The sequence below is a fragment of the Cucumis melo genome, chromosome 4 (assembly GCF_025177605.1).
Source record: "Cucumis melo cultivar AY chromosome 4, USDA_Cmelo_AY_1.0, whole genome shotgun sequence".
Classification (NCBI taxonomy): Eukaryota; Viridiplantae; Streptophyta; class Magnoliopsida; order Cucurbitales; family Cucurbitaceae; genus Cucumis; species Cucumis melo.
The window spans coordinates 33,825,554-33,847,195 of NC_066860.1; the positions used below are offsets into that span (position 1 = coordinate 33,825,554).

At 31.1% G+C, this 21,642-nt stretch overlaps 3 protein-coding genes and 1 long non-coding RNA gene across 4 annotated transcripts; 3 read left to right on the plus strand and 1 right to left on the minus strand.

Annotated features, from left to right (window-relative positions):
• The first annotated feature begins 233 nt into the window (after positions 1-233).
• LOC107990623 (uncharacterized) lies at positions 234-932 on the plus strand. The gene is made up of 2 exons (XR_001762314.2): positions 234-516; positions 648-932. It is a non-coding gene; the product is annotated as an uncharacterized LOC107990623 (long non-coding RNA).
• Positions 933-1,298: 366 nt separating this feature from the next.
• Positions 1,299-4,290, minus strand: LOC103486398 (uncharacterized). Its single transcript, XM_008444341.3, has 2 exons — positions 3,526-4,290; positions 1,299-3,206 (listed from the first exon to the last, which is right to left on the minus strand). The coding sequence occupies exon 2, from the start codon at positions 3,021-3,023 to the stop codon at positions 1,530-1,532; it is 1,494 nt and encodes a 497-aa protein (XP_008442563.2). The 5' UTR covers positions 3,024-3,206; positions 3,526-4,290; the 3' UTR covers positions 1,299-1,529.
• A 7,208-nt stretch (positions 4,291-11,498) lies between these two features.
• Positions 11,499-12,053, plus strand: LOC103486397 (RING-H2 finger protein ATL33). The gene has a single exon (XM_008444339.3). It carries the CDS (start codon positions 11,499-11,501, stop codon positions 12,051-12,053), a length of 555 nt encoding a protein of 184 aa, XP_008442561.2.
• Positions 12,054-13,139: 1,086 nt separating this feature from the next.
• Positions 13,140-16,011, plus strand: LOC103486396 (beta-glucuronosyltransferase GlcAT14C). Its single transcript, XM_008444338.2, has 4 exons — positions 13,140-14,074; positions 14,849-14,924; positions 15,016-15,131; positions 15,344-16,011. Exons 1-4 carry the CDS (start codon positions 13,525-13,527, stop codon positions 15,856-15,858), a joined length of 1,257 nt encoding a protein of 418 aa, XP_008442560.2. The 5' UTR covers positions 13,140-13,524; the 3' UTR covers positions 15,859-16,011.
• Positions 16,012-21,642: the final 5,631 nt, after the last annotated feature.

The window sequence follows — 21,642 nt, forward strand, 5'->3', positions numbered from 1 at the left end:
TAAGTAAAACGTAAATTGGAAGCTAAAATTACTCCCAAACCCGTTATAGATGACTAATAATGAAGTGATATAATTTACTTTCAAAGAAAGTATTCGTTTTCGACAACGCATTAATAGAGAATTCGAATATCTATTCATTTGGTCGTGTGAATATATATCTAATATTTGATCATGAATATATATCTAATCTTTTGATCATGAATATATATCTAAATTTAGTCATAGAATGTTTAATTATTACAATATATTAGTTGTCACAAAAATGAATTTTATTAGTAGGAATTATTTTGTTTCTTTCAACCATTTTTTCTCGATTTATTTTAGTTTTGATTTTGATCTTCACCTTAGGGTTCGGCTTTTTTTTTTTACTTCGTCCTCTATCAAAGGAGGAAGATTCTTCGGTAGAAGGATGGCAACGAAAGCTGTACTATTCCGGCCGCCGGTGCTTTTCCTTCCATTCACGCTTCTAACAATGATACGGAGATGGAAACCTCAGCCAAATCCTTCCACGGCCCTGTTCGTATCCGTTAATTGTTTTATCTATTCTCTTCGATTATTCGCCTTGAACCACAAACTGTAGAATGTATTCTTTTCTTGCGGACAAAAAAGAGATCTAAACATTTATAATTGTTTAATGTTCGATGCAGTTTCTTGATGGGTGGGTGATATTTGCAGCATATGCAAAGCCCAGAAGTCCCATAGGATATTCATCTTACCATTCTGATAAATGATGCTTGTAAGGAGATTCAACTCATCCATCCAAACTTTTTGGTTCAGAATTTTGGAGACTGCCCAACAAATTGAAATTTTTTATCATATGTTCTTCCTGATAAAGTTATGCTTGCTTCATTTTCTTGTTTGTCCCCTGTAATCCCACATGTTATACTATTCACTGGTATAGTCTTCGCTAAAAATGAGATTGTTTTTCCAAATTGAGTGTGGTGGGACTCTTTGTGCAAGTTCAAGTGCATGTTGATGTATTTTGTAGGAACAAAGATTTCACCAGTTTTGTGTATCTCATTTTTTCCCATTTGATGATGGAATTGATACAAATTCCTTCACTGCTTTGCTTATTGATATTCTTTTCTTCGCTCATTGGAAAAGATATGCAAAACTATTTATACTCGAGTAGGGAAGAACATCGACAATTTGTCCTGATCCAACAAAGTGGGAATAGATACAATTCTCAGAAGATACGTAGGATAAAAGGCCAACATTTCTGAGGTTGAAATACCATAGAAGTATCCTCTGGCATTCTTTAGTTAAACTCAATGAAGTTCTGGTAACACTACAGTAGATGTAAAAATAAGTTTTGAAATATTGATATTCAACCAAATGATCAGCCAATTTTCAAGAATCTGGACTTTGACAATCAGGGCCGGGTTCTATCAAAGCGAGACCAGATGCATAAGACTAATGACGTAAATTGTAAAAGAAAAATGTGAAAAATAGATTGAGGTTCATAGAATTCTATCTTGTGGTATAAAGTTAGTAAATTGATATAATCAACCATGGCAACAAGACAACCGCTATCTCAACATTACACTAGAAGTGACTCCATGGAGCGGTCGAAGGCAAACATGAACCTCGTGTTCTTCTGAACCTTCACGGAGTTTGGGAACCATAATCTCAAGAACAGATCCCGGTCCATCGTAGTATGCTTCGATATTAGCATCTTCAGGAATTCGAGTCAAAAGAGGAATCTCCCGCACGAATTCACCTGGGGGACAATGTTCGGTAGATGAATCTAAAAGCTTGAAGGTTCTATCATGCCTCTTGATGAACGGTACGCAGGATGTGCTCACACAAGAAACCTTTATGATACCATGTGTGAGTGTATTCCTCCAGGAAACTTTGACCCTTTGTAGATCCACAAAGGGCAAACTGATGATTATTAAATAACTTTCACCATCTTCATATATCGACTTCGCAGCTGTAACAGGCCCATAACTGTTCTTCATAACTCCGCTAAAGTCGTTCAACCACTGCAAACCATTCGAGTGCTTGTCCATATCTGAAATCCAGTCGGGGGGATTGACCATCAATACGCAATCATCATCATTCATATTAGGAGATGAACTCTTTCTTTTCTTGCTGGTAACAGGCGATAAATCCATCATATCACAGTTGTGGTTTGACAAATTTAGGGTAGATCCATTGAGCAATTTCTTTGGTTGAGGATTTAAAGCACTTTTGACAGAAGGAACTGGCCTCTCAAGTTCAAAATCTGGGCTAGGAAGGTTCCTCCATGAGCTAAAATCACTTGCTTCAGGTGGTATAGTGAAGTTAAAGTCTCTACCCGTTAGTTCAACCCATCTTTTTCGTAGTTCTTCGTCGAGAGACATTAGATTTGGAGATGCAACAACCTCAATCCCATGTACACACTGAGGATTTGAGAGACCCCTATAATGCTTTCGTTGCATTCTATGTGATCGAACAAAGCCTTTCTCAGCACCAAATGGAAAAGGAGGCTCGCCTTGGCGAGAGTGCCCGTTCATGTAACTTCTAAGCTGCATTTTACCTAATGCATTCTCTGGCCTCTCCTTGAAAGCCCACATGTACATGTTCTCCATATCATGTTGGACCATAAAAACATCAACCTTAAGATCCGACTTCTCAAATCCCGAAACACCTTTACTATCGCGGGTAATCTTAGCCTTCGATTTCTCACTTAACACAGGCTTGAAATAGAAACTAAAGAAAAACCATGCACCCCAAATGCTGTCTACCCGTTTGGTGCATTTCCTTACAACTTTTGGAACAGTAAGAAAACTTTCAGTCTCATAAACTTGTGAAGCAAGTCCAACATCTAAAATGTTACAGTGATCAGAATTCCATGGCTGCAGAGTGTAGCTGCATTCAGTTGACAATGGTAAATTGATATCAGGAGGACGGGAAAGAACGATCTGTCTATTCATTTCCAAATCCAATTCTTCTTGAGATGAGGCACTCGAATCCATGAATAAAAGTGTAGACGGATGATGATTCTCCAGTGAAAGGGCTGTAATGAGAGAATCTCCCATTTCAACTCATCTCTTATGAAATCCTATTTGTTTCTGAGAAGTTGAATATTGCCATTGCTGAAGGGAAAACACAAAGAAACAAAGAAAACAAAAAAAGGAAAAAACAACACCAACTGAAGAAAATAACCCTGAAAAACACTCTGATGATGTCAATCTCCAGTGTATCTTCCCTCCATCAAAACCCTAGATTAACCAAACAGAGCGCAAATTACTCACAAACTCAACAGATAAACGAAGCAATAACATCCCAAATGAAAAGAGAATCAACGTCCAATCTCAAATACACTGAATCGAATCGAAACCATACTTTAAAAAAAAAAAGCCCCAAATCACTCTCAAATTACTCGGAAACACCGATATCAGATCCCAAAAATCCCCCAAATCAAGCCCATCAAAGAAATATACGACTAACCCACAAACAGAAAATAAGCAACAATCATGAAAATCTAAAGAAAACCCAAATATCGAAAAAGAAAAAAAAAATCCAAAGAGATAAAAATACCTTTTGGGATAGGCATCGGGAAATCTAGAAGTAGAAGGACCTCCAAAACCAAGAACAACTTTCATCTCCATCGTATCGTCAACAACCATCCCTTAATACCTCAGTTCTTCAATATCTTCTTCTTCTTCTTCTTCTTCTTCCCTTTCTTCCCAACCCCAGTAAAACCCCAGAAAAAAAAATGGAGCCAAACAGGGCTGCGGCAAGTACAATGAAATGGGAAACGATGGATTTTGAAGAGAAATGCCGCAGCCTAGTTTTAAAGAGAGAAAAAAAAAAAAAAAATTGGATGGTCAAAACAACCACCACAGCATATCCCACTTTGAAAAATCTCTCTCTCTGTGTTGCCTTTTTATTCTTCCACTTTTTTACTACACAAGGAAATATTTGTAATCAAACAAGAGAGAAACCCAAATAACTCTTCTCAACTCAACTATGGATTTATTAATGCCTAAAGAAGCTTTTGATTTTCTAATAAACCTTTATTCATTTATTTATTTATTTTGTTGATCATCACTTCCCAATTCCCATAAAGTACTATGGAGTTTGTTATTTTATTAAGATTCATATAAAGAAAAGCTAAAGTTTTGAATTAAGCAATCTAATCACCACCCAGAAAGGCAAAAAAGGGAAAGGGGAAAGTGCAGAGTATTGTTACAGAAAAACATAATAGCCATTAGCCACTAAAAAGGTGGAAGAAAGAAAGAAAGCAAAAAAAAAAAAAAAAGTTGATTTTGGATCAATGATTACTTTTTTATAAACTCTATTATAAATAGAATATAACCCATCACCTCTTTTTTGGGTGAATTTCATTCAATCATTTAAAGTTTAAATTTTGAAATGTAGACCTATATGGGATTATCCAAATAGAAATTGGGGTCAAATTAACTATTTTTAAATCTATATTTCATAAATTTTCAATTAAAAATATGGCATTTTTTATAACTTAATGTTCATTTGTATTTTTCTAAAAAAATCAATTTTTTTTTTAATTTAACAAAATGAGCAGTAGTCAAATCTAATCAAGAGAAATAGCAAAAAAAATTTGAATGAATGGTCATGGAATCAAAACTTTATTCATTTTTTTCTAAAACCTACACACTAAAAGCACAAATTTTTCTTGACCTAAGTTTCTCAAGTCCTCGATCTAATAGGTAAAACTTGCCCCCACAAACGCATCTTAACTTTTAAATCACGTGTATAAATTTTGATGGTTCATTTTACTTATTTTATATTGTTGACATAATTAACTAAATAATGTTATAACAAATCTATTTGTCAATCATGATCTAGTCGTTAAAATGAAATAAAGAAAATTGATCATTTTACTTTAAAATTATAATGACAAATATAAATATTATCAAACTAATTAAATCCTAAACCATGTTTGGACCTAATGTAATCCGTATTCTAAATTACAAACACGATCTAATTAATCTAATTTCCTTCCAAAATACTAGGGCATACATATGTTAGACAATTTGTATTAGGCTCTTTTAAAGTTTTTTTTTTTTTATAAAAAAGACAGGGCTATGTAGTTAGTTTATTTAAAATTTTAAAATGTACAATTGCATTAAAATAAATAAATAAAAACAGTCTTTCATATTATAAACTCAATTCCTAAATCAAAATATGTTTAAAGTAATTTATTATAAATAAAATTGAATTATAAAATAATAATTATACAAATTTCAACATTTAAAAAAAAAAAGAAAAAAGGTGATTAGAAAGTATAAACTTAACATGTGTTGGCCACTAACCAACTGCAGTGCACAAGCAAAGGCATCATCTTGAGGCCTTTAGGGCCTCACCAACACTTTGCCAAATAACAAATAATAATGAGAACAATGATGATGATGAATAAAGTTTGTATTCAATTATCTGAAAGTGTAATTAGAAGATTTCTCAAACCCTAAAAAGAAATGGGGAAAGTAGAGTGGTTTGCTTTTATATAGTGTTGTTTGTGGTGCATATTCATTTCCTTTATATTCAATATATATTCATATATATATATGAATATATATATTTTGTTGAGGTTCCCTATCAAAATAAAATATATCCAATCCTTCCACCTCAAAAGAAACCAATAACATACCCCAAAATTACACACCAAACTTTTCTACATCTTTGACTTGTTATATATGATGGGATTGTTAGGGTCTATTTTTCATAAATTACTTTACATCATAATATATACTAAATTACTTTCTTTTTTTCTACTAAAACATTTAGACTGAATTTAAAATTAATCTACGTTGTTATATAGACAATAATATTTATATTTAGCCTCTTTTAAATATCATGCTAAAACTTTTTTTAACTGATAATTTGAATCAGAATATGCCAATGCGGAATGATTCAATTTTCGAAAGCAATAGTAGTCCTTTTTTTTTTTTTTTTGCTTATGTTACGTAATAGTTAATGACCTAAAACTTCTCTTTGCAAGTATACGTTGTCGCTACGGTTAGAGAAAATCTCAAAGAAAAGTTTCATTTAATGCTATTTGATATATGAAAGCAAAATGTTAGGATTAACACATTTCGATTATTTCGGTCATCTATATAAAGTCATCAACATTTTTTTTCTTTTGCAAAATGGTCCTGTTTAAAATTAAATAAGATTCTAATCTTTTATAATCAAATCCTCTAACGTCGTAGTCGTGTTTCAATATTTTTTTTTTTTTTTTGGTATGGGCTAATTCTCCTTATATTTCACATATTAAAAACAACTTAGTTTTTATGTAGGAAGCATATGATATACCTACAATACTTTATACAATTTATAATATGATAAGTAAATTCACCCATCAAAAATATGCTTGACTTTCTACATTTTTTTTTTATGTAAATATTACTATTTGAAATGTGATTCCTTTTGGATTTGACTAAAAGTTATTCCTATATGTCCCACAGCCTCTTCTTTTCTAAAAAGGAAATAATTATGCCTATATTTTAATTAAATGTGCTTAATTGTTCATTAAATAAATTATAATGGAGCACTATATTACACTTAGTCTACATCTTAATGATGAATTGGTTGTCCATTATGATAAGTGGGTGATAATTTTGGCAATACCATGTTCTTAATTCTAACTCTTAATGCTTTGCTTATATTTCCTTTCTGTTTTTTTTCTTTAATTATTGGTTAATCTCTATGTATATTTATTGGTTGACAAGAATTAATTTCAAATTACAATTACCCATCATATATATATATACACACATACTAGCTATAGTAGTCTTTCAATTTATTATAGATGAATTGTTATTTTAGGTTGAAATATCATTCTATTCAAAGTAAAATATTCAATTTTTAACGTATTTGATTTAATACTTTTGTGGAAAAAAAATAGAAACAATAAGTTAATTGTATCTAGGCCAAAATACACGTTCGGTCTTTTGAGATTTGGAGTTAATGTATAACTTCAAACCTTAATATTTATTAAGAATACAACTCGATAACGATATTTAGCCTTGATTTTATCAAAAAGATTTGGAGCATTTAGATCAATGACTTGCATTACTTATCTTGTCATTTTGAGGTTGCATCAATAATAATTTGTAATTTGAGCAATTAAGATCCAAGAAAAGATCGACAAACATTTTGTTGAATTGTGTGAGAAATTTCTTGTAAGAATGTATCGCGTCATTATGTTTTTAAAAATAAGTTGAGATCTACTCACTTCACTTCACTAATATTTATGAAAACAAATTTATAATATGAACAAGAAGAAGAAATGCATTATTATAACTTTTCTTTCTCAAATTATAATTATTAACAAAGAAAAGGGCCTACTACACTATTTTTTTTAAAGCATGCTAACATTATTGACAATGAAGGAATTAGAAAGCATAGTATTGAAATTTTTGGCCAAATCAAAATTTCTTTAAATATTAAAGGAAAAATAAATGCTTATCTTTTTTCTTATTTGATTCGTCTGCTTAAATAAATGTTTCTAAATTTAAAAAATTAAAAAAAAAAAAAATGAAAACATGCCTTTAATTACCACAATTATTTTTAGCACTTAATTCAAACGAATATCACATGAAATTTTGAATTTTGTTTGTTTATTTTTTTTATAAAAAAACTAATATTATAAAATAATAATAATAATAATAATAATAAATGAACACCCAAATTGAAGCTTCGATTTAACATAATGCAATATGCAATAATTGAATATTTTGGTCAATATTGTCAAATCAAAACTTATTACTCTTTTTTTTTTCATCATTTGTTTAGATATCTGTCAATTTAATTCTCGTTTATATATTTCATCTTTTTATTATCATTAGATTTTGCTAAAATATTTAATTATTCCATATCCAACTTTTTTCTTAATTATGTCAAATTAGTGCATTCCTTGTAATAAACACTTTCAAATGGTTGGTTGGATTTTACTTCTTTTTTTTTTCTTTCCTCCTCCTCCTCTTATAAATTCAAAAGTGGCAACTAAATATAAAGGAAAATGTTGAGTATATATATATATATATATATATATAATTTGAAAAGGGGATTAAGAAATCCATTGTATGTCTTTTTCTTTATTAATAAAAAGATATAATTAGCTTTTTAAAAAAAAATATATATATATATATATTGTTAATTAATAAAAAATAGAAATACTTCTATTGTTGTTTCATAGTACTTTCTTGTGGGTTGAATAAAAAGTAAAAAGGACCAATTGAAAATAGAGAACCACAATATTATAAAATATGAGCATTAATTTTATTATTTTGTTGATAATTTATTTGTTTTATCTGATGTGTTAGATAATGTGTCATTGTTATATGATTTATATAATTATTTTAGGAGTTCAAATAACTACTTTTTAGTTTACATGTAAGGAAGATTTGAACTATTTTTTAACTTTTAGTGTTTTTGTTTGTCCGAGCATCTTTACATTGTTAGATTAGGATGTTTCGTGTTTATGGTTTAATCACTCCAAATTTAAATAATCGTAAAAGGACAAAGGATAAAGAACGTGGTATTTTATATATTCATAAATATCTCCACCATTATTACATCTATTATGATATTTCATATATATGTACGGTCTTGATCACATTCATGTATGAAAAGATATTCCACTTCGATTCGGTTAAGTATAGTGAGAGAAAGAATGTAACTACACCGTGTACAAGCATATCTCCACTGTTAGACACAACGTTTGATATCTATAGTCTAGATTACACCCACAACAAAAATATATCATTCTGTTGTATGTTCAACGAGAACAAAAGTTTTTTTGTCATATCTCATCTTATACATCACTAAGATTTTTTTTTTCCTGTCAACAAAGGAAAAGAAACATTTGAGTTCTCGTGAAGTGGGGTTTGGTAATTAGCTCATGGCTTTAGCATCAAAATTTGTCAAAACAAAATTGTTAATCTTTTTTAATCTTAATTATTGAACCCTCTATACCTGCCTGCCTGCCTGCTTGCCTAACCCTAATTTTTATCTTTATTCTATTGCCCACCTCACTTGGCTTAAGTTTGCCCACTAAAATATTCACAATCATTCACATTAAATAATAATAATAATACTAACAACAATTGTTTATTGTTCTCATTTTGAAATGAAATTTAATATTTAAATTACCAAAGTACAATGCTCAATGATAGTCTAATTAAACTTAAATGAAAGACTATAGTGTACAGAAATTTTAATGCCTATCCACGAAAACGTATGTTACAAGTATTCGTATAATTAAATTTATCGTAACTCATCAAACTTAAGTTTTTGGATTATTAAGGGTTTAATTAACATGATATAAAAATAGAATAACTTGTTTCAAATCCCATATAATGGCATTTCCTCCTCCGATCATTATCAATTTCTACTTATTAGGGTCTTCTACAAAATTTTAAGCCACAGGAAAGTTAAGATGTTAATATAATTAAGCTAATCAATGATTTAACAAAAAAATTATTTTGTTAAATTGAATACATACTATTTTTCTGCACACAGATTTTGAAGTCCCACTAGTAGACAAAAGGAACTCCAACGAGTAAACATAAAAGAAGATGCAAAAACTTTTTGCACTTACTCGCTTAGAATCTTTTCATCCGTATACGGTACTAGTCCTCCATGTAAGTCTTGAGTGACGCTTCCATATTGGAGACTATTAGCATTAGATTCCCTCCCACCAAAACTTTTAAACTTAGACAAAGAAGTGGCCTATATATATCTACCCTACATGTCTCTATCAACTAACTCAAGTGATTATTTATCATGTAGGGAGCTTATCCAATTACAAAATTTGTAAGTTGATAAATATTCATATATATGTGTTTTTTTTTTTTAGAATGGCTGAGGCTGAGCTATATATTTTGGATCTTGATGGGCCTTGACATAATTTGGGCCACATAGTACTATCTCGTCCAGTTGAGTGTAGACAATAGAAAATGGGCCGGTCTAATTGATAGTTAGGTTTTGAGGTTGGGCTTCAGGCCCATAAAATAAAGGGTCAAATTGTTAACCCAACAATTTCCAAATCCCTTTTTCATTTAAAAACATTTTTGTGTTTGAATTTCATAAACGCCATTATGACTTACTCCTTGTGATTTGAAGATGGAGACAATATTTTAAAAAAATCCGTCAAAATAAAGTGTCAATTTTAATATATAATTTTTTTTTCAAGTTCAACCATATGTAAGAACAAAGGATCGCAATCGAGTAATATATAAAATCGTAATATATATAGTACAATAAACATAGAATGAAACTTTGAATATAGAGAGTGACAGATAGAAAATTACATGATGCATTGTGTATAGGCATCCACTTGGCCCACATTTCCAAGTTGCAAAAACTTAGGTAAGTTTCATAGCCATCATGCTGATGACAGCCACAACCTCTCAATTATTGCTTTCTTCCTCTTTATTAAAAAACATTTTCCCATACCTAATCAACATATAACTGTTCTTCCAACTAAAGTTATTTTTAATTCTTCCCTCATTCAATCGGGCATTACATACCATTGCTTTAGTCATGTTTGTTGTTCCTTGGATTTTCTCTTTTATATATATATATATATATATATATATATATATAAATATTTATGTTTACAATCAGTCGAGTTATGTTCATTTTGACTCTTAAATAAAATTTATTATATTTAGCAGTTATGTGAATAAAAGTTTTGAATTCTCCCTATATTTATATGAAATTATACTCTTGAAATAAAATAAATGCTTTCCTTAGAGGTTGAAAATTCAAAATGTTAGGTCGTTGAAGATAATGACCCTCCAAATGCTTCTTAAATAGTCATCTCAATCAATATTACACTTGAACATATTGTTATGTAAAGACGACGATCCTAAAAAAATATCTCTACTATAGATTAGATATAGTTGTTTCACTCATATTATTTGGTAGTATGAAGTTTCATCTCAAAATCAATTAACAATTGGAGAAATAGCTCATTTAGTTTTTAAGGAGTGTGAGCCCCTTGACTTTTTTTAATGTGGTATTGTTAATCTCTGTCCAATATTCTCCTTATCTAACTTTTTCGAGTACATAACAAATATTTAATTTTCGATCTTTAGAGGCAAAATCATTTGAATTATTGTTGGCTAGACTTGTATCCCTTATTGGATTCCGATTCTAGTTATGGTCACTTGAGTTGTAATTAGAGATGTAAACTGAAACTAACATGCTAAAGACGAGCTGAAATATACAATATTTGAGATATACAACTTCTTTTTTCTTTCTTAGAGAAACAATGGCAAAGTTTGACAATTTAAACCTCTAAACTATTTTTTCAATACATACCGTTTTTTTTTTTCATTTTGAATAATAAATACAATTACATTTTTTCTTTATTCAAATTAATTTAATTTGTCTCAATAAACAAAGAAAAAAATCCTACAAATCCAAACAAAAACAATAAAACTCAAATCTTGTATGAACCTGAGCTGTCTAATGATAAGAAACCAATTCCACAGCCTTCCTTTCCCCTTCATTTTTCCGCCATGGACACCAACGCCTCCTCCATGAATCGATCGCCGCCGCCGTACCCAACCCCACATCGCACCGTCGATTTCTCTCCGATTGAGTTCATTCTCGGCCTCGTCGCCGTCATCACAATCCCTGCCCTAGCCTACTCCTTCATCTTCGCCATCAAGTGCCCCCCCAATTTCCTCCGTCTCTGGCGGCAAAGATCCACCAGGCTCTCCGCCGCCGGCGTCACCATGGTGGTCGGAAATCGTACTCCTTCCAGTGACGTGGCTGCTGCCGTTAAATACAACAAAGACGAGCACTGTAAGGAAGTAGGCACCGAGTGTCCAGTGTGCCTGTCGGCGTTCGACGATGGTGAAGAGATCCGGCAACTCGCCACCTGTAAACACTCTTTTCACGTCGATTGTATCGATATGTGGCTCTACTCTCACCCTAATTGTCCTGTTTGTCGAGCCGCCGTCCCGGTCACTGTTAAGCGGCCGATTAACAACCACGCGCCGCGGCGGCCTGCGGCTTCTAGAAGCGACGATTTCCACCAAGGACTGCCGGATGCCGGATATTTAGTTTGAAATTCTTCTTCTTCTTCCATCTCTTTGTCGTTCTTGATCCGTTTTATGCAAATTCGAACCACAGATCGAAAATATACGTTCAAATTTCATCTCCATTTGGCTAAATTTTGTGGATAATTTGGAAGTAGATAGTTTTCATTTCATAGAATTTAGAAAAACTGGAGTGATTTTTAATTGTGAAATTGAAAGCGCAAAATTGTAATAGAAATCAGGATTGGGTTATGAGAAATTGATTTAAGAAATTTCCTTCCCTTTTATTTCTTTTTGTTACACGTGTCGTCATTTGATTCCATTGTCTGACGAACAATCTTGATTTAATTAATCGTAAATGTGAATATATATTTTCAATCTTATAGTATATCTATATTTGCTTATGGTCCTAAAGTTTCAACTTTGTTATTATATAGAAACTTCTGGTTTTCGTATTAAATAGCAATGATTAATTATTACTTATTGTAATTTTCGGTGCATCTATTTTATATGTTTCATGCAATAATAAAATTATCAAAACATTTTTTGAAAATAATTATTTCTAGTGAAGTCCATTATAAAAACCATTTATACTTTTATTGAATGATTGGAGATTTGATGGTCTATGTATCTCCAACCTCTCGTAGTTGTTGAGCTTAAAAACATACTAATTTTTACTATAATTTTGATCCTTTATTCTTAGGATCATATTTATACTACAAGAAGATTCTACAGTCTCAAAATAAATAAATAATATTTTTCTTCTTTAATAATTACAAGAAAGAAAAAAAAAAAAAAAAAAACTCCACTTGGAAGTCTATGAAGAGTGATTTAACAAGAAAATGAAAATGAAACCCATATCAACTAACATAACGGTGAGGCTATGAAAATTGATTTAACAATCTTTTCAATATCTATTTTTCCACATGATTTCACCCTATAGTAAACATTCTATTTAATGTAAAAATTATATTTTGATCAAAAAGACAAAAATATATTGATGTTTTTCTAAAATTAATAATTGATCTCTTTTTATCCTTTAAATTAAATATTCGAAATACTTCGATATGTGTAGATTTTTAATAAATCACTTTAACATAGTTGGAAATGTATATGAATGGATATTCAAAATAACTTGTATAAATTTAATATCGAGTCGTATTATAACGTCTGACTACGGTAAATACTATTTTTTGGGATCTGTATATATATTTATGTATTTTTTTTCCTACCAACCAATTCTGCCCCTGACCGGCGCACCGACAGCTCACTTTCACCTGCCGGGGTGTTTCTCAAGCATCAAAATCTTCGAACACGGCAGCAAATCATCAAAAACCATCGCCGTTTTCATTATCGGGATTCAAGTTCAACAGTTCTATTCAACTTCTTTTGAGTTGGTAACTTTCGGATCGAGGTTTTGGGTTTTAGCTCCCAGGTAGCAACTCATTTTGCGTCGGTGCATCGGAAGAAATCGCATTCCATTTGAACTTGGGTGGTTCAAATGAAGAAGAATTACATTCCCTATTATCCAGATCGGAAATGGTTGATGCCATTGTTTGTATTTTGTTTGCTCTTTCTGATATTCCTTCTAATTGTTACTTCCGAGTACCCTAAATCTTCATCCGACGCTGATTTTTCTCATACCGCATCGAGATTCGTACTAGAATCCAACGCGAATGAAATATTAGGTCTAGGGCTTCCGCCATTGCCGAGATTTGCGTATTTGATATCAGGAACTAAAGGAGATGGTGGATCGATGAGGCGGCTTCTTCAGGCAGCATATCACCCAAGGAACTACTATCTGCTTCATCTTGATCTTGAAGCTTCGGATTCCGAGAGACTCGAACTTGCGAAATATGTGAAATCGGAGAGTGTGTTGAGAGAATTCAGGAATGTGATGGTTGTGGGTAAGGCCAATTTGATCACTGATAAAGGTCCAACTACGATTGCGTCTACCCTTCAGGCGATTGCCATATTACTGAAGCGTGCTAAGGATTGGGATTGGTTCATTAATCTCAGCGCCTCTGATTATCCTCTGCTCCCGCAAGACGGTAGTTTCTTCAGCTCATTTCTGCAATTTTTTCTCAAATGGAATGTTTAATCAATAGTCTAATTGGTATTTATTTGTTAAGAACGAAATTCCTGGTATGCAATTGTATTGTTCATTGAGTTTTGGTCAAGTGGAATTCTAAACGACTTTAAGCACGACATTGATTTTATTTTGGCATGTTCCCTGTTTACAAGTTAATTCTAAATTCGGAATGAGTATTTCCATATAGTGTCTACCAATTATAGAAATCAACGAGCTTTCTGTTAATTTGTTGATATTAACAATTTACTTCGTGATTTTTTTGACCTCCCATTCTGAATATATACGTAACTACCATTCGATTTATTTCCGTGAGTGAATCAAAGTTCAATAAGCAAATAATTAATTTACGTGTAAATTGTCCTCGGGTTAAGAGGCTGAGTTCTTGGTGTTCAATTCAGAAACTAGTTTAGGTATTGTTAACTGTTACTGATTCGGTGGTGGATTATATACATGAAGTCTATAAGTTTTAGAACTCTTATATTGTTCAGTTTCTATATTTTTAAGATACTTGTATTCATCTTTATCCCTAATTAAGCAGCCATTTGCTTTACCATCCAACGAACAAGAAGAAAGTTCAATTGATCTATTCTGTTTGTGTTGCAAGAACTTGTGAACTCTTTTCCTTCTGTCATGTTGATATTTTGAAAGAACAAACGAATTTGCAGTACTGGTATGTGCGATTTGTGAGTTTTATTATCTTTTGGCTCATGTAACCTATATGTTTGTGTTCCAGATCTTTTACACGTATTCTCCTTCCTTCCAAGGGATTTGAACTTCGTCGATCACTCAAGTAATCTAGGCTGGAAAGAGTAAGCCCGATTGTCTTCATTGCATCACAGTTCTCTAATATCCCTTTGGATGTCACCATTGTTATCTAAATTGTTTTATAAAATGAACTAGGGACTTGGGAGCAAGGACCATAATAATAGATCCTGCCTTATATCATACCAAAAAATCGGGAGTGTTTTGGGCAAAAGAGAGAAGATCAATACCATCATCATTCAAGCTGTTTACTGGTAAGGCAGTTCCTATAATTAATTCTATGCATTATTTTTCTCCACCCGTTTGATAGTTTATCAGTCTTGATACTTCCGTCGTGCTAGATATAAGTCGAGCTAGACTCAAGTCGATGAGATGAAAAATTCTAGATATTCACAGATTACTGATTTTAACTGATCCACTCGAATGGTTTGTTATTCTTGGAAGTGATGTGAAAATCTCTTGCCAGGATCTTCATGGGTGGTTCTCACGAAACCATTTTTGGAATTCTGCATATGGGGATGGGATAATCTCCCTCGCACTCTCCTCATGTACTACACCAATTTCTTATCTTCACCAGAGGGATACTTCCACACAATCATCTGCAATCACAAGGACTACCAAAACACTACTGTGAACCAAGATTTGCATTATATGAAGTGGGACAACCCGCCAAACCAACACCCCATGAATCTAACATCTGAACATTTTATTGACATGGTCCAAAGCGGTCTCCCTTTTGCTCGAAGTTTTGCCGAGAATAGTTCAGTACTTAACAGAATAGATGAGGAACTCTTAAAGAGGCCGAAGGGGCAGTTGACACCGGGTGGCTGGTGCTTAAAGAGCTCCGTCTCGGAGAAGGGTCCTTGTATGGCCTATGGTAGTCCCCATGCTGTTAAACCAACTAGTAGCTCAAAGAGGCTGGAAAAGCTTCTGATGAAGCTTCTTGATCACGAGAACTTCAGACCCAGACAATGTAGATAATGTAACAAAGGTATCGATATTCCCACTATGAATTGTTTAGGTCCAAAGTGATTCCTGTGTACAGTAAAGTATGAAGGTGAAATTATAGCATATAAATGCGAAGGTTTTTATATCATTCTCATTCATAAATGATATAATCCAAAGATTCTAGGACTTGTTCGGTATTTCATTCATATTAAATTTAATGTCCATAATCTATTTCTAGAAACACAATTTCACACCCGGATGTGTTATTATATACACACGTGTTTCTCCATCGTTTACCTAAGAGGGTAATGTTTGTCAACCAGTGCTGCCTCTTTCTATACTTATATGCTATTCAACCATCGAATTTATTAGTCGATTATGAAATTAGGCCTCTTGATACACGGGGTTAGGAGTTCAAACCTCTCAACTCCTAAATAATCAGAAGAAAATTGTTATACTTTTTCAAAAATCAAAATTCTCGATCAATAGAGGAACAATATCACCATTATATTTGTTCGAAAGGATACTAAAGTGGACGATTGACTAATTCCATATCAGAAACAGTTACAGGAGATCCTTTTGATAACAAAGATTCCTATTTTCTGAATGATATCCCACAGTCAAGACAATGACTATTATGAAACCATTTCAAATAACATCAACATTGGCATCCATATCTTCTTTTTATAAAGTTGAGTTCTTGAACAATCTCTATCACTTCTTCTATTGTAACGAAATATTATATTTATACATGGACTATGTCCAAAATGCTCGTAAGTCATATAAAGTCGAGTTTTTCAATATCTCATTCATTCACATTAAAATATTTTCAAAATAATTATAATGAAGTAGCAATTTTTTGGGTAGTTGCCGATATAGATTAATTTTCTGCTATAGTTGTAGACTTCTTAGAAATTCTTTTCAATTGTATCTATAATAATAGAATTGAGGTTTGGGCTAGGCCCAAATGTCTCGTAAGGTTGGGCCGGACTTAGTTGATGGGCTTTGGAAGGGTTGATGTTGACTCAGAATTCTCAAGTCTCAATCGCTTTAAAACGACTTGTCGTTTTGTAAAATCGAAAGGCAGCAAACGTTGAGGGATTTGTTGTCGTTCTACGATTCATTGAAGAAAGGGGTTTGCTTTTGGTGTTGTCGTCACCCTCAATTATAATCCAAAAAAGAAAGATAAATATTCTTCTTCTTTTCTTTTGTTTTTATTAGTGCTTCCTCACGCAAGCATCCATAAATTTCATTTTTAAATATCTATTATTAATTTAAATGAAAATGAACAATGATTGGAGATCCCACTCAGTCAAATTCCTTAACCATATCCATATATGAAAAAGAAAAAAAACAAATTGATTTGTTTTTAGTCATCATTCTAATGTGTTTAATTATAATATGATACATATCATGCCAAAGCTACTCTCTTTACCCATCACTAACTATTACTTTTAATTTATATTATGTTAAGCAATAAAATTCATAATTTAAATTTAGTCCAGTGGTAATTGAAATTAAACTTATATTTTATATATATTTAGGTGGAAAGTTTCATCTCTCATTTTCATAATTATTTTATTAAAAAAATTATAGAATTAAATGATTAATAATATCATGAAACCTATTATCTTACCTAACATATTTTTTTTAAGCCGTAGTAGAAAGTTATTACAATAGTGTTTATATACATTAATTTTTTTATAAAAAAAATTAAAATCTCATTTGAGAGTCATTATTTCTATTTTTAAAAATTAAGCTTATAAAAATTACTTCCATCTACGAGCTTTTCATAGTTTTTGTTTTTAGAATTTTATTACAAATTCATGTGATTGTTTAATATATATAAACCCAAAAACTGAAAAATTAGAAGGAAATACGTATAAATTATTTCCTTATCTCAAACGGGTGTTACTTTATTTATTTATTTATATATATATATATATATATATGGTATTAATTATAACAAAATATTATATATTAATGTTTATTTAAGAAAAAGAAAAAAGAAACATTTTTTGACAATGTTTTTTTTAAAGTATAAAAACACTAGGGAATGTGTTAAGACTATTTAACTATTTAATGTTAATAAAAGAATCACTTATTTAATTATTGGTCATAGTGGCGATATAATAAACTATGTAAATGAAAAACGTGTAGACATAATTTGTTACTTCCCACTCTCTTTATGAATTTTTATGTCACAATTAATGACCAAAAAGATGTCTTTGGATTTTAAAAAAGATTGACACAAAAAGATTTAGATAAATAATCAAAATTCTATTTTCTTTTCTTCTAAAAAAATAATTTCAAAAGGAACCAAAGAAATGAAAGAGTAGAGAAAAGAAAGGTTTCGTTTTTTCATTGGATGCTATGGAGGGAGATAGGGTCAAAATTAATGGGCTAAGGAATGAAAAAATAAAACTATATATATATATATATATATATATATTAAAAAGTTGGTGATGCTAAATGTTAAGTAGGCCCTTTCAACTTGTTATAAAGATTATTATTTTTTGACAAAGCCATTTGTATATTCCCATCAATTCTTTTTTCTTGTTTTCTAATTTTTAAGATGGGAATGATTCGAGTGGAGAGATCAAGATTTGAATATGAGATAGAAAGAATTATATAATGTTTAATGAAGTTAGATTTGAGAATTTGTATGTTTCTTAATAATCACTACATCAAATACGTATCTTAAATTATAACATTTTATATAAAAAACATTCATTAAACCCTAGAAGTATATGTACTCGAACATTTATTCCCGTTTTGTTTCAACATTTTGAAGATTTTATTTTTCAAATTAGCTAGTCCTAGCTCGATTAAAGTTAAGGATAGCCTAAAGAGAAGATATATAGGTGTGTTCCTATATTATTTCGATTGAACTATTTAATGTAATTTTCTCTAGACGTGTGCCTATAAACATCAAATAACCAAAATCACATCATTGTGTTATATATATATTATTATATGAAATAACAAAATTTTAGTCTTTTGCTTAAATCTTACGTTAATGGTGGTCAAACAAACCACTGTAGATAACCTCGTTATCAAACGAGACCTTTTAATAACAAAATAAAGTGAATTATAAAAGGAAGACGAGACGGGATTGAATTGAATTGTTAATAGGTTTTGATGAAGGAAGGTAGGGTCCAATCCAGAAAATTACTAATGGTTGGGGGACCAAAATGCAAAAATTGGTGTATGTGATGTCTAAATTGGGAATCTAAAATGTGTAAAATGGGCCATGGTTTGCATGATTGAGTTCATGTGGGAGAACGTGAGAACTTGAGCAAAACATTTCCTTCTTTCCTCTCTCTTAGATAAGCACACACAGCTGATCTCTCTATAAAAAGTGAAAGCTGATGCATATCCAACTGTGTATAAACATATATGTATATAATATATAATCTATATACATAGAAAATGAAGTTGTACCATTTCTCTAGCTAGGGTATGTATGTAATTGTTGAAAAGCATGTTTTAATTGAGACGTGTGAGTTTGGTTCGAATCCTTGAACTTTGGATTATTAGAAAATTAAAACATACGTGGGACTCAATTTCAATGAATAGAGGTAATTCGTATAAAGATCACAATCAAGTTAGATTTCAACTTAGATCACATTGTTTCAATAACGTTCGCTTATTTCCTTTTTAATTAAAAATTGATTTTCTCTTATCGAGTTTTTTACATATTTCAAGCCTACAAGTGAGAGAGTGTTAGATAATATAATCTTATAGTTACCATTATTGATAAGCTTCAGCTTTTGAGTTAATTGATTATTTAATAATAATAACACATCTCTTCTAATCTAAAAGAGTATACAATTAATGGTAGTTTGATAAACTCGATCATGGAATCCATCAAGAGTACTATATATCTTTTGAGACTCAGAAGAACAAACACTAAAAAATTCCATATCAACAATTAAAAGATTATATCTTCAAACAGTTGGCTATTATTTATTTTTTACACTCGGCATATCACTTATTATTAGAACATTAAATATAAGATTCGTACACAATTCAATCAACTTGTTTGGAGACTCCATAAGAAAAGGGAAAATGAGAGAGAGAGAGAGAAAAGAAAAGAGAGAGGGGAATGAATGAAAGATGAATGTGAGAAGCACAGAGCACGAGGATCAATGTGAGGAATTGGTAATGATATGTGACGACCAACATAGAAATCACACACAACACTCAAAACACACACATTTTTCATTTTTATTTTTTATCATCAATACAAAAAATACTTCGCTTAGATTTCCGAGCCATTTTTTTTCCCATTCCTATTCTTATCTTTGCATGCTTCTTACCCAAATCTTCCTCTTTCTCAAAGTTACGAAACATTTTAACAACGTATGATAATCGACTCAAATTTTAGGGTTTGAAAAGAAATTATATCTAAAATTTAAGCGGATAACAAAAAAATGTTTTGTTTTCCAAATTTAAAAGTTTTCACGTTTTCAATAGCTATCGGTTAAAATGAATCATATATTTCTACAATTTCATTTTCAAAACATCCCACAATCTAAACCTAGCAAAGAGCCTTTTTTAAATAAAACGACGATGATACAAATCATTTTATTAATATTTCTCGTTTAATGGTTAAGAAAAATTGCCATTTAACCATACTAAGTGTACTTGATTCTAACAAACAACAAACAACTAGGATTACAATTACTACCAACTTGTAGATTTTAGTGGTAGTTTGTTAAAAAAAGAACAAAATGAATATATAATACAACATTCTTCCATCCCTAAAAGAAGAAAAACTATTTATTTCCCTCGACAAGCCGACCAACCACGAGATTTTCTCTTAACACTGTTGGAACTTGGAAGAAAGAGAGAGAGAGAGAGAGAGAGAGAGAGAGAGAGAGAGAGAAATATTTTCTTTGAAGAAAATAATAATAATAATAATAATAAATAAATAAATAATATTTTCTTTTTATAAAAAAAAAAAAAAAGAAAGAAAATTATTTCCAGAGTGTGTGTTTGTTGCTTTATTCGTTGTTAGTAAGGGTTAGGCTCACAGCCTCAGCCTCGATTTTTGTAAAAGGTAAAATCCAAACAGCTCCCCTCAAGATTCCTTTCTTTCTAGATGCCCATTTCTCTCCTCTTCTTTTTCTTCTTCTTTTTCTTTTTTTTTTTTTTTTTTTTTTTTTTTTTTTTATAAGTTTTAATTAAATGCTATACTATAAATAATTTGTATTTTTTCATTGCTTCTCTTATCTCTAATTACTAATTATATATTACATACTTTCATTGATTTTTTTTTTTAAATTACATTTATTCTATTTTTACTATATATCTTCAAATCCCCTTTCAATCAAACCCATTATTTCAGCTTTTTGCATGGCAATATCCTTAGGGTGCGTTTGGGGGAGGGAAAGAGTTATGGGGGAAAATGATTATAATAATCCTAGGATTATGATAATCCTAGTGTTATGATAATATGTGTTTGGGGGAAAGAATATAAAAGGTAGTATTATAATAGTATGTGTTTGGGGGAGAGATTATGATAGTAGTGTTATAGTAATATGTGTTTGGGGGAAGGATTATGATTGTAGTAATTTAAAAAATAATAATAGAATTTAGATTGGGTTATTTAGGTAGGGTAATGTAGGGTTGTAAGAAAGTAAAAATAGGATAAGATAGGGTTATTTAGGGATTAGAATTATTTATCATATTCCTTGGGCCAAACACGGTTTGGCCCAATTTCCTAATCCTTTTCCCTCTAAAACCCCACCCCAAACACACCCTTAGTTTCTTGGGAAACTAATAAATTAAAGCTTCGTCTCTCTGTGTGTA